Below are 13,992 nucleotides of genomic sequence, written 5' to 3'. Positions count from 1 at the left end.
TTGTTTATAGTTAAAACTCCTGCGTTATGCATCAAATCTTCATTTTTTTCTGGTTATTATTGGAATTTTTATTTATTGTTGCCTCTGTGTCTGTACCCATCACAGTAAGAAAATGCTAAGAACATTTTTAACCAATTTATCAGATATCGCCTTTCATCCCAACACATTATTATATAAGCTAAATCCAACATCGGTCGACCTCTAATTAGAATGTGTTGATATATTGGTACATAAAAATTTTTTAAAACGAACTTGTATGGACATACCATACTAATTTTTTTTTGTTTGTTCAAGTCTTAAAAAAGGTCTTAAAATCTGTGCAGCATCCTTGTATTTCTATGACAGTGACACGCTCCTTTGATATGCATGGAAAATGTGATTCTCATCAAAATTTGGATATGGGCTCCATTAAATTACAGAGAATGTAAGTATTATTAATCATTTTCATCTACTGACACACAAATCATGGCTAGTATTAACAGTGATTGTATCAGCACGCACTTCACTTCTACCGGTCGATTTTGATATTCAAAATGAATAGAAGTGTAATCGAACTTGAAATCATGATTGCCAAAGAGTTTGCCGATGTCACGATTTATAGTGAAAAAGGAGTTACATTTTGGTCTGTTCTCACCCAAATAAAGTTAGATTGCTTCAGAAGATGTGGATTAAACCACTGGATTACATTTATGCTACCTTTACGTGCTTTTTTGAACCTTTAAAGTATTGGTCTCCATTCAGTTGCATTGCACGGACCTGCAGAGCTGAGATAGGCCTACTCTTCTAAAAATATTTGTTTGTGTTCTGCAGAAGAAAGAAAGTCATACACGTCTGGAATGGCATGAGAGGGTGAGTAGATGAGAGACTTTTCATTTTTGGTTGAACTTATCCTTTAAAGCTAGGGTGTACTTCGTTTCAGACCACCTTTGACGACAACTTTTTTCGGTTTTAGATCTGTTTCAGTGGGACAACATGCCATCATCAGGCATCGCCTTGCAAAATGCTAGCAAAGATCACACGGCGTTGGCGGTCTCCAGAGCAGAGCAGCGTGCTGCAATGACGCCAGCCCCGGCACAAATGGCGAATGGGCGTGGCTACGCACTCTATCCCCGCCTCTCCCTCCCCCGCTTACCGTGGGCGGCCCCGTGTGGCTGGAAGAACGAAACACGACACCCCGATAGAGGAGGAGGAGGAGGAGAGAGGTGGGCATTGGGTAGAGACAGTTGCTCAGAGTGAGTGGAAAAAGAAAAAGTCCGTGAAAAGAGAGGGGGAAAAGTGGATCGTGTTTCTCTCGTCTCGTGTGTTTTGATTTTGTTGGCATCGCCGTGTGTTTCAGCGTAAAGGCTTGAATATGCAACTTTGCAGCGCGCATAAATTAATCAGGAGTTCAGCACGGACACGGTCCTCGTCCATCGGCACGACGCGCTCAGATATCTGACTGCAAGAGAGCGAGTCTCTCCAGCCACAAGGCAACAACGACCGTCTCCTCCACGTTGGGAAGGAAAAACAAAACAAAACACACATACACACACACACACAAAAACTCCAAACAAACTGTGGGAGTACGAGTAAAGGGGCTGGATCTGAGCGGAGGAGGAAAAGTTTACAGAGGAGTTTTGTGTGCGATCCTAAGCTCATCGAAAGGAAGGAGAAGCTCATTTCATCTCCTTTCTCTCTCTCTCTCTCTCTTCTTTCTCAGTTAGCACGACTTGCTAACGAAGCGGCTATACTCTCAAACATGAAGACCCCGGGCGATACGGGTAAGTTTTCATAAACAACTACATCAGATATGCTTGATTCAACTGTGGAAAGCTAAATCTGAATCATAGAGGTCGAAAAAGTTTATATTTGGGGAGTTTCAATATGTGTGTACCTTTGGATGAGTTTCACGGGGGTTCACTGTGGATATGCATCCTGCTAATTCCCGTCTGATTAGCTGGTTAGCCACTTTAACTTTTTTGTTTATTTTATGCCTCACTTTAATGACTTTATACGTAAAGACTTAGCTCAGAAAAGCATTGAAGGTCTTAAATGTAAGATTTGGATGGGACATTGTTGGTTTAAAATCATGGAAAAGTTAAAAGTGAGGAAAACCAAGCAGCTAGCTGACAAAGAAAGTTAGTTTTCATGAGTTTTTCCTCACTCAACTTTCTTTATATTGTTACAGTTGTGTAACATTAGCATTGTAAAACAAAGTGTTTTTTAAATGGTTGTCACGACATAGTGGTTATCAAGCTGAAATTGTTCGCTGTTAACGATTAAAACTGAAAGGTATTTAGGGGCACACAAGTTTTGGTTAACTCTTTTTCCCCATTGAACTGTTCTCGAGTTTAGAATAGATATGTCTCCGATAATAAATGTAATTATTACACTTCCCGATGCTTAACAATTTAGGAGTAGATGTTACAATTATTGTAAATTGTGACTTTATAACTGGTTGTGTTGATCCACCATTTGCGAGCAACTTTCAGCCATTTGGCCCTGAGAAAAGTGGCATCCCATCACAGCGCCTCTCCCTGCGTGCTGGAGGATTTTACACAAGATATTTAACATTTCTTCTTTGTTTTTGTTTCCTGTCATTCTTAGGCAACTTTATTTTTTTATTGTTTATTGTGCAAAAGTTAGTTTGGCTCCAAGTCCAAGTTGTCTTTGTTTACTTGCATTTTGGATAAGCCGACGTTACTTTAAACACTTTTGCTTGTGTGATCTGGTTGATTGTCAACCACAAATCCCCTTTTTAGGGCTTTGCATGCACATTTGTTTAGGAAAGTTGTATCTGGGATGTAACAGTATTGCATTAAACCAAAGGATAAATCAGTTGAAAGGGTCATCTGTGCCTTATAATCACCAACCTCTTAAAGCTGCACGACGTGTTGTGCTCTCTAGCGACATCTGTGGTTGAAACTTAAAATTGCAAGCAGTTTGCAGAAGAACACTTTACGTGAATCGTGTTTTGACACTGCCCTTCTGGCAGACGAATCTCGTGATTTGAGCTTTGCCTGTGTGTGATCGTGACTGGAGATATTCAGAGCCGGAGTCATAACGTGCTATTTTCATGTTGATATAATGTTATACGATCATTTTGAATGAATGAATTTTACACTTATAGTGCTTTTCTGACACTACACTCAAAGCACTTTTACATAAAGAACAGGGGACTCGATCACTACCAGTATTTTTTTATATAATTTTTCAAGTGTTTTATCTGCTATTAATGTTTGTATTGTACTACATTTATCAATTTAAGAGGTGATACTTGTGATTTGGCTGATAGGAGTTCAATGGAAGACTTTATTATTTCATATTATATTGTTCAGCCTCAGTTGATAATACAAGTTAACTGTAATACTATAATAGTATGTCTATGCAATGCTCGCATAACACAATCAACTAAAAACATAAAACAAGGATGCAGTAATGATGGGGATAAAATATACTTTATTAAACATGAAAATAATATGCTTAAAATGCAATATAATCAGAAGTCATAAATATTAGTAAACATGTCACAATAACTTCCCGTCAACGTAGGTACATTGCAATCAGTTAACACATGAGTATTGTTTGATTTATACAAGCATGACAAGCAATATTAGCTTCTAATAATAGGGCTGCAACTAATGATTATTTTGATAATCGATTAATCTAACGATTATTCGACTATTCTGCGATTATTGCAACGATTAATCATTAGCTCTTAACTGATGATTCAGCTTGTGCCCGACTTAAAAGTTTGTAATAAATGTGCTTACTAACAATAAAGAGGACAAAAACATATTTTAAAAATACCTCAATGACATTTACTGAATTAAAGGGAAAAAAAATACTTTTTATTAAGTTTAATTCAGTAAAGAAATTCACTGCAAAAAAATCCTATTGTTATCAAGTGTATTTGTCTTTTTTTCCATTTAAAATTGTCTAAAAATCCTTAAAACAAGATACATTTACTTGAGAAGTTACATATAAGCTATTTAGGCTTGCTCTAAGAGATTGTATATTAGATATAAGTGTATTTTGTTTATAAGTGTATTTTTTTCACTTGGTTATAATTCTGCGAGTGCAGTGAAGTCAAAATATACTTATATTCAAGATGTATTCTCTAAAAGCAAGTCTAAATATCTTATATGCTGCTTCTCAGGTGAATGCATCTTTTTTTTTAAAGGATTTTTAGATATTTTTAAATATTTGTATTTTTAATATTATATTCAACATTCTCAGATAACAATTTTTTCTTCTGCAGTATAGCTGCTAAAGAAAATGTACGTTGTTTAAAAGGAGTTTTAGATAATTATATTGGAAAACAAGCCAAAACAAAAACAAATCAAAAACGTATTTTGTTGCAGTGTATGATGGGGCGAAGACTACCCTCTCTCACCTTTCTGTTCACTTCAATCCATCTTTAACTCACAAAAAACAAACTCTCTTATTAATAAAGCTGCGTATTGGCAATTTTCTTCACGATAAGAAATGCACAGTGATACATTATGATTCAATAAGTTGCGAGCCATCATGTTATAATCTAGCTGCATTAAGCGTTCGAGGAACGAGCGTCCGCGTGACAGAGTGTGCATCAGACGTATGCAGTTTCAGTCTCTCCCCCTTAGATCGGGACACTTCGTACAGCTCATAGAAGAGGCGCTGACTGCACAGAGAAATGGCAGTTTTGGAGTTTGTAGTTATTTACATGATCTGCTTCCATATTATTTGAACTTTAATAAAGCTATAACACATTCAATATAACTGCATTTAAGATGTAATGCCCGGGTGTTTCCTTTAAAGACGCTCGACACGCAAGTTTTGCTCCAGCTCCAATTATTCCACAATGAGAGTGCTTCTGTATTTACTTATTTTTGCATTATAATTCCCTCATACTTTGCGATCTACATCACCTTAAGCTGTTTGGAAGGTTTGGAGTGCATCTGGACTGTGAGCTGTGTAATTCTTCCTCTCTTCAATCAGGTGCGAGCTGCAGTGCTGCTCTTGCACATCATCATCTGAGTTTAATGTGATCTCATGTAAAGTTAAATGAGATCAAACGACTATTCGACAACGGAAATGTTTGTCGACAATTTTTTCTTGTCGATGTTATCGATAACGTCGACTAATCGTTTCAGCCCTAGTCCTGAACTTTGTGAGTGTGAATGACTGAGCTGTAGTTTTTTAACGGCTACTTGCAAACTAAAACCGTGCGTTACCGCCATCTACTGTTAATCGGAGAAGTTAAGTTACACCCCGTTATCTCGCATTTGCACTCGGTATGGACAAAAGTGTCCAAAGTGTTTAATTCTGACATTTATTTAAAGGAACGATACAGCTGGCTCTTCTTTCCAATGTTCACGGACATGACGCAAGGATGTAAGTCGTAAGCTAGCGATTTCACGCCAAATCTGGACGGCTCAAATTACAAGTAATTTTATAGGCTTACTGTAGTGAATCTGGGTAAGGTAAGAACATTGTTTTGAACACTGGTTGTTATGTACTCATTCAATAATGGCAATTTGTATATCTTTAACCAAAAAATCTTACATTGTGCTGCTTTAATAATCAGGTGAATATTCATCTGGTTGTTTGGAAAAAGGATGCCAGTTCATGTCTTTTGAGTCTGTGCTCCACCAACGCTGAAGTCGTGCTCTTCTGCATTAAACCATTAGCTAATTCTTCCATTCCTCCTCCCCCTCATTTGGTCTCCAGCATATAAAGTAACCCTTCTTATGGTATGGTAGAAGTTTTCCATGTTGTGCGTCGTGTCTGGGATGCAAGTCTGCGTTTTTGCGTAGGTGTGCAGAGGTGGGGTTCTGTGCACACTTACTAACTCCTGTCAACTCTAAACATAGTGGGATTTTCGAGGTAGTTGATCTCACAAAGTATCTGATCTAGCTTCTTTTTTGTTGTTTTAATTGGTCCAGGGCATGAGTCTTTGTTTTGCTGAACTAAATGCTTAGTCTTAAGAGAATTCTGAAAGCTGTTAGGTGTAAAAGCAATAGCCTATGTAGAGTGTGTTTCTTCACCCAACTCTTACGTTTACAATTGGACAGTACTTAAACAGAAGGTGAAAGAGTTTTTGTCAGCAGAAATGGGCTATACGATTAGTCTTTGTGCCATATCAAGTTGTTCCTTTCAGGCGAGGTGTACCCCGCCCAAGACACCTAGGCTTTGTGTTAAAACTATGAGCTCGGTCCCCTGCTTTTGAATAGCTATTTTGCCACCCAAGGGATTAAAGAGTCATCTAAACCAGCTATTTTACCTGCTGGTTAATAGTATTGTTTTGGGATGAAGTCACCGCCACATTTAGGCGGTAATCCAGGGTTTTCCGTATACTATTATTCTATTGGATTTTTGAACATAGTTTGACCTAGATTGTTGAAATCACAGAAAAGCAAGTTTTCTCTTTGTATTTAAAGGAATGCTCCATGTTCAAACAAAGTTAAGGTCAGTTAACAGCATTTGTGGCATAACGTCTATTTCCACAAAAAAAAAAATTCCATCTCATACCTCGTTTATTACTATATATTTTTTAAAAGAAAGCAAAAAATCACGGTTACAGTTAGGCACTAGCAATGGAAGTGAATTGGGCCAGTCCATAAATGTTAAAATTCTCATTGTTTCAAAAGTGTAGATGAAAGATATAAATGTTTCTTATGTTGACGTGATTTCAGTGCTAAAATTGCTTCTCCCAATTTGGAATTCCCAATTCCCAATGTGCTCAGTCCGGGTGGTGGAGGACGAATCCCAGTTGCCTCCGCGTCTGAGATTCGTCAACCCGTGCATCTTATCACGTGGCTTGTTGAGCGCGTTACCATGGAGACATAGCACGTGTGGAGTCTTCACGCCATCCACCGTGGCAACCACGCTCAACTCACCACATTATAGCGATCACGAGGAGGTTACCCCATGTGACTCTACCCTTCCTAGCAACTGGGCCAATTTGTTTGCTTAGGAGACCTGGCTGGAGTCACTCAGCATGCCCTGGGATTCGAGCTAGCAAACTCCAGGGGTGGTAGCCAGCGTCTTTACCACAGAGCTACCCAGGCCCCCCAAAATAGCTTATCTGTGTAAAAAAATTTCCGATATTTACTCTTCAATTGTCTTGACAACGAAGCCTTGTAATCGGGTATAAATTTGCACAGATACGTTTTTTGAAGTAATTTTATCACACTAAAATCATGTTAGCATGTACAATATTTACGTTTTGTGGCTAAACTTTTGAAAGAGTGTGTATTTGAATGTTTATGGACTGGCATCACTTCCATTGTAAGTGCAATCTTACTGAAAAATATTTATTTTTTTAAACTTATATTTTTCTGGTTTATTAACACTAAACCAAAAATGCTGTTGATTGAGCTTAACTTGTTTTGAACCCAGAACATTCCTTTAAGTCTGGGCTATTACTTTTTGAAGTTGTAACGCGTTTCTCACATTATCAGTAGGGTTAATGCGAAAAAGACACACAGTTGCATCAGTTTGCACTTTGTCACTCTGTTTGGCCATCAACTCTTGCCCAGCTAAGCAAGATATCTGTCTGTCTGTCTTGTAGACCAATAAGTGGCCTATTTTTAGTATGTTTTTCCAATTGTGTTATTCATTAAATCAACACTTTGCCACATGTGGGTCTCAAAATCTGGAAACACACTGTTGTCTCTTCCATCGTATGAAGTTAAGGGACACACATGGGCAATTAGCCAGCATTTAGAGAGGGTGGTTGGTGCCATTATTTTTCAAAGGAAAGTCCAGGTCGGGGTGGGCTGAACGTAGGTGGAAGTGTGTAATTTCAACTTTGCTACAAAGGTATGATTCACTGTTCCACTGGCATGGAAGTACCATGGGTGTTTTAACATGTTCTTCTAACTGTTTGGATATTGTTTTTTTGTTGTTTTTAGATTTTTCTCTTTTTGTTAGCTTAGCAAGACATCAGTGAGATATGAGGCAGTTAATGCTACCAAATTCATCCCAGACATTTCAATGTAAAGTTTGCGAATACAGCCTTTTCATAAACAGATGCTTGCCTGCAAGAGATTTTCTGAGCCATTTAGAATGGAGAGACATTCTAGTGCATCTCCTGAGAACCTGATTTAAATGTTTGGAAATGATATTCTTTGTAGATGTTAGGTTAACATATGTCATCAGGGTTTCTTGTATGCCATTGCAGTAGAGTTGCTCAGGAAGCATGCATTGGTTTATGTGTTGTATGCGGCTCAGCAGATTGGCTGTGTTTCCTGGCCTGTGTTTTTTCCTGGAAACCCTATATAGATCTAACCAGCCACACAGTAACACTCAAGTAAGTTAGACATATAGTGGTGTGCTTTGGGTTTAAAGAGACATGCACAAATTTGCTAGTTTAATGGTGAACCACTCACCCTGCAGAGTATTTAGAGAACTATCCAAAAGGAACTCAAGTGTAGAAATTAACTACCAGATGTGGAACTGAAACTACTCTCTTGTCGCATCTGTACACCTTTTCAAATAAATCTCTAATTACATATAGAAATGAGCTTGGCTACTATTTTTTTCCATTGAACAAGGGTTATTTCTGCCAGTGGTGAAGTTGGAAATGTAATTTGTAAATTTTCTGGTTAAAATATTGGCATTAAAGAGTCGTTTACCTAAAAATGAAAACGTGGACAATTTACTCACCCTCGTGTCGGTACAACCTAGCCCATATGACTTTCTTCCATAGTGGAACACAACAGGATTTTAATGAATATTCCAATCCGTCTTGTCAATACAGTGGCAATGTTGGTAACGACTTGCATTACAGCTTAAATAAGAACCTAAAAAATTTGTCCATGCGACTTGTGCATCATTTTTCAAGTCCTCTGAAGTCATACAATAGGTTTTGGTGAGAAACATCTAAACATTTAAGTAATTTTCCAGTGAAAATCTAGTGTGGGCGAATACTTTTTGGGTCCTTTTTTAAAGCTTTAAAGTGAGTCATTCACTATACTGCCGTTGTATTGAAAAGATGGACTGGTATAGCCTATTCATTATCATCTGCTTTTGTGTTCTACATCAGAAAGAAAGTCATACAGGTTTAGGATGACATTTATCAGGGTGAGAAAATTATAACAGCATTTTCATTTTTGGGTGAATGATTCCTTTTAAAATAACTATAGTGGAAATTTAAAGACCAGATGATTTCCAGCAACTAAAGATGGTTGCAGTCACTGTGACCTAAATAATACGGCTCATGTTTGTTCAAAAGCTGAAGAAAAGATCTCCTTTTCATCTCTTTAGATTCAGTCGCATTTGTGAATGCAGGCTTTGCTTTTCCTGTCTTTAGTCTCAGATCAATAGCTTTCCCTGCATGCTTGATGGAAGAAACCACAGTTTTCTCAAAAAACAGGAATAACTCTTTGATGAGCAATAATTTTGTGAGATTGTGCACAACACATGTGGCTTCCTCTATTTCTTGCCTGCCAGGACAGTCTTTGTTACCTTTCATAGAAGCACAAGTTCCTCCATTAGTCAGTCTAAGGTTCGTCTATGGGTCTTTGTCATATCTGACGCCACACCTTACTTTAATCTGCATTTTAAGACTCTGGTGCTAGTGCCCCTAATGCCATGTGCACAGGCTCTTTTGTGTCAGTGTGCCAAACATGTCGCTAACTGAGGTTTGAGCACGGCCAACCTTCAGAGTGTTGTGTCTAGTAGAGCCCACAGTTTGGTGGGAACTCTGAGGTTTTGTTGAGACCGTGTCTGACAGTGCGAGCGTGTGGTTTTGGCTGTCTTTTTGGTGTGCGTGGTCACGCTCGTGTAACAGTTTGTGAGTTTGAGTTGTATGTACGTTCTCTGACATTTTCAATAGTGGTCCCCTTTTGAGTTTGTGCCCAGGCTTATGGTGAGCAAAGTTGTGAAGTGTTTGGGAGCGCTCAAGACTTTATTGACAGTTTAAAGCTATAGCTGAAAAAGATGAACAGGGCGAAAAAAATTAGTAGGTTGGGAAATTTGTCAGTGTAAATACCCAATTAATCTCCCACTTCCTTAGTGCAGTAACCCTAATGATATTTTTTAGTTTTCAAAATACTGCAATACTGCCACCTTCCAGAAATAAGCTACATTTAGTGCAGTTTTACAGCCGAGCGAACTGAGGCAATACCACTCTGGTTACAAAAGTAAATGAAATAGTCCAGGGGTCGGCAACCTGGCATGCAGAGGGGTAATCACTGGCACGCCAGCAATGACGAGAGAGCAGTAGACTATTTTATTTATATAAATTCTGCACCTGCATTCCAATCTACATCTTGATACAATCACATTAATCGTTGACGTTGGCACAGCCATTGACCAGGAAAATAAAAAATGGCACTCCAAGTCAAAAAGGTTGTCAACCCCTGATATAGTCTAATCTGATTGTTAGACAGGGCTCTATAATTTAAATATTATTGCCACTTTAAATAGCTTCAATGTGGTTAGCTAATTTTTTTTAGTAGCTTGTAGTGTTGATAACTACTTTTCAAAAGGGTAACTTGACTATGTTATGAATAGCTTGTAGCTTTGGATACTACAGTTTCATAGAAGTTAAATGTAATTCTAAATGTTCTAAAGATTTTGTGTCTTTAAAGTTCACGTCCACATTAATACATTTTTGTTTGAAAAGGCATTTATTTAGCTGTGCTTATTGCTTATGCCTCTCAACCACCCTGAAGAGTTGTTTTTCCTCCACCGAAAACTGAGTGTTTCGAAAACGCTCTCCATTACTGCATACTTTGGGAAATTATGGCGTCAAATGGAAACGGATTAGTGTGGATGTGGCCTAAATCTCTCTTATAGATTTTATTTTAACATTCCTTGACATTTAACATTTTTTCCCTATTATTTAACCTCTTTATATTGTGGCACCCAATATGTCCCATTTTCACTAATATAAATGAGAATGGTTTTGTGAAAATGCCGCACCCTTTCCTCGTAATATGGTTGTAATGAAGACAAGAAGTCACGGTTCATGCGGGTGTTTGGTGTGCAGCACTCATAGTTTATTAGTGGGGGCTGGACCCCCCACATTCCACTTTAATGGCTGCTGTCTGTGTTGCATTAAATACAAACACACACACACACACACACACACACACACACACACACATAACCCCAGCCTGTGCTGAAGGAGGAGGCACACACACGTTCCTAATTCTCACAGTTGTGCGCTCCCTCCGTCTCTTGAGCTGCCATCTTTGTGGTGACGCCACTTTGACTCGCTCCGACTTTTATTTTTATACAGCCAATTTATTTTTGCAGGCAGATCCAGTGCTGGTGCAATGGGTCCGATATTAAACTGGGCCATTTGTTTAAGTGAGACTATAGTTATTTTAATTGAGACTAGTAGAGCTGCAGGTTTAAGACAAAAATCATAATTGTAGATTGTTTCCCTTGATATTGTAATTGCCAATCGGCTTTCACGATGTGACGAATATTTATGTGTTTTAGGGCTTTCAAGATTATGAAGTAAAAATTGTCATACTTAAGGTGTATGTGTGTTTACTACACCTTTAGAAGTTAAGTCATATTTAACTTATTAATAAATTAGGGATATATGATTTCCTTTAAGGCTTTAAAAACTTATGAATGATGAGAAAAATAGTATTTTAATTATCAAAATATTTCCAAAGTGTTCCAGTGTCTCTCTTTTTGGTCAACTTTACATTTACACTTGCGTTCAATATCTAAATCCTTGCTTATATTTTCGTTGGAGTTTGGCGCAAACCTCTCCGCAGACAGCATGCGCATCAGCGCTAAAGAAGTGGTTAATATTCACAGCTCTTCAAAAGTTGTTCTGGGTGCGGTTCACTACGCATCTTCGCATAATGCAAACACATGCCATTTATATATTTGCCTAAAATTCCTTTATTTAGACAGTAAAATGTCATTGGAATTTGAAGTGCACAATAATCATGGTTATCTCAAATAAACGGAATCAGACGATTATTTGATAATTACGACAGGCCTAGGGCTGGGTGAAAAATAATGATTTTCCAATTAATCGCTATCCTCATTTTAATGATCCCAGTATTGATTCTTAAAATCCAAATTATTCTATCTGTAAATTAAATGACAATTGATCTGCATAGTTTGGGCCTTGCTGGTAGTTTTTTAAATTAATATTTCATAATGGACCAAGTTCGAAGGTTCCCAGTTTAATTTACAGCATTAGCTGAAAAATTATTTCATATAAAAGCAAAATGGAAAATATAACCAAGACATACCAAAATGAATCAGAATTGAATCCAGTCATATCAGAATCTAATTGAATTGAGAGCTTGTGAATTGTAATCGAATCAAACTGGGAAATCTGTATTGATACCCAGTCCTACTGTTCATCAGTAAATCAAGTGCCTAGATGGTCAATGGTCATGTGATTGGTTACAATGCTCAACTGTAGCAAAAAACACCTAGTAGGGCCTATATAGAAAATGTTTGCAGAACGAGAGACGTACACCTTAATTTAATGCTTTAATTGACACTTTTCACTATTAGTTAATTGTGGCAGCTGTATTGTGATCTCAATAATTCTATTTATTGTGCAGCCCTACTACACAGGGGCCGCGCAGGTTTGATCTCAGCTCATGATCTGAGTCACAGAGGTCTGCGAGGAGGAGAGAGTGCTTTCAGATCCTGTCAGTGGATTTCTGATTCCACGTAGGCCACCAAATAGGGCGCTGAAACTTTCAGACACTTTTGCAGAACAGTGGAAATTAGAGTATTAAAAGATGAAATTATTTGCGAACCAGATTTTTTTCAGAGGGATTCTGGTGTCTCGTGGCACTTAGGTGATTTCCAAACCTTTAAGCTGTGTGGTTTGAAGTAGAACAACCTAAAAAGTTGTGCTGGCCTCGATGGGACATTTTGCCCAATTCTAACTTTGTTGAAAGCAAGTGGCTGTGACTGACATGTGGCTGTGCATAGTTTGCGGAGGCCTGATGTCTGTGCGCTAATGGAAAGCTTGTAAATGAAAGGCCCATTAGCAGTGAGGGAAAGGATTGGCAAAGTTTTTTGGTGCTGCAGTCTTGGCCTGGGTTTGGAGAGAAAACAGGGAGCGACCATGCAGACGGCATTCAAATCCCATAGCTGGAGCCGTGGCATGCGCCGTCAGTGACTGTGTGTATGTGAATTTGACTTTGGAGGAAAATGAAGAGCGAGTCTAGAGACCTAACCACAACACAGAACTTGAAAAGAGGCAAACTGTTGACTTCTAATTCTCACCGCCACCCCTTTTTCCACTCCATCTTGCTCTCTCTGCTCTGTTCTGTCTTGATCTCATTTTTAATTTTAAGACTGTCAACGTTACAAAGCAATTTGTGCCAACACAATACATGATGACTGCAGACATATTTGATTACATTTTATGGAAAAGGGTAGTGGGGTACACATTAACAGTTATCCATTTAGCAGATGGATTTATACACTTTTCATCTGTTTGTCCAAGTATTCATGGTACAATGCGTAATCGAATATTTGAAAGGAAGGACATCAGCTGAGGAAGTGTTATATACACTCCACACGTAACCTCTGCCTTTTCAAGCATGAAAGCTCTGAAACGACGAACAAATGACTCTTTTGAACAGAGTCTTTTTAATGAATCACCATTTCAAAATAAAAGTCCCAGGTGTATTTTGGGCTTGTTTGTAATTAAAAGTCTAGCGTTGTGTACCAGATCTTGTTTTTTTTTATCTTCTGGTTGTTATTAATTGAGATTGGCATAGCACAATAAACTTGATCTAGAATTTCATAAATTAACACTTTTGTTGTCTCTGTGTCCGGGCCATCCACCATCCAGTGAGGGGCAGTTCTGTGGATGGAAATGCCTTGTTGATGGGAGAGGTCAACAGAGAATGGCCAGACTGGTTTGAACTGACAAAGTCTATGGTAGCTCAGATAACCACTCTGTACAATTGTGGTGAGAAGAATATAATCTCAGAATGCTATTCTGAGATGCTATAGATGCTGAGGGTTGGCACTGTTTTGGCGGCACGAGGGGGACCTACACAATATTAGGCAGGTGGT

The 13,992-nt window shown here is 38.3% G+C and overlaps 1 protein-coding gene across 2 annotated transcripts in view; it reads left to right on the top strand.

Moving 5' to 3' along the window:
- Positions 1 to 1,180: 1,180 nt before the first annotated feature.
- erf (Ets2 repressor factor) overlaps positions 1,181 to 13,992 on the top strand; it is a 47,955-nt gene continuing 35,143 nt past the window's right edge. For both annotated transcript variants that reach the window (XM_051663845.1, XM_051663844.1), the window contains exon 1: positions 1,181 to 1,760. In XM_051663845.1, the coding sequence (XP_051519805.1) occupies positions 1,739 to 1,760 (22 nt within the window). In that variant the 5' untranslated portion in view covers positions 1,181 to 1,738. The remainder of the gene's footprint in view (positions 1,761 to 13,992) is intronic.

Source organism: Myxocyprinus asiaticus, chromosome 30, assembly GCF_019703515.2.
Source record: "Myxocyprinus asiaticus isolate MX2 ecotype Aquarium Trade chromosome 30, UBuf_Myxa_2, whole genome shotgun sequence".
Taxonomy (NCBI): Eukaryota; Metazoa; Chordata; class Actinopteri; order Cypriniformes; family Catostomidae; genus Myxocyprinus; species Myxocyprinus asiaticus.
The sequence above is the reverse complement of the archived record's forward strand: the minus strand, read 5'-3'. Positions and strand labels throughout refer to the sequence as shown.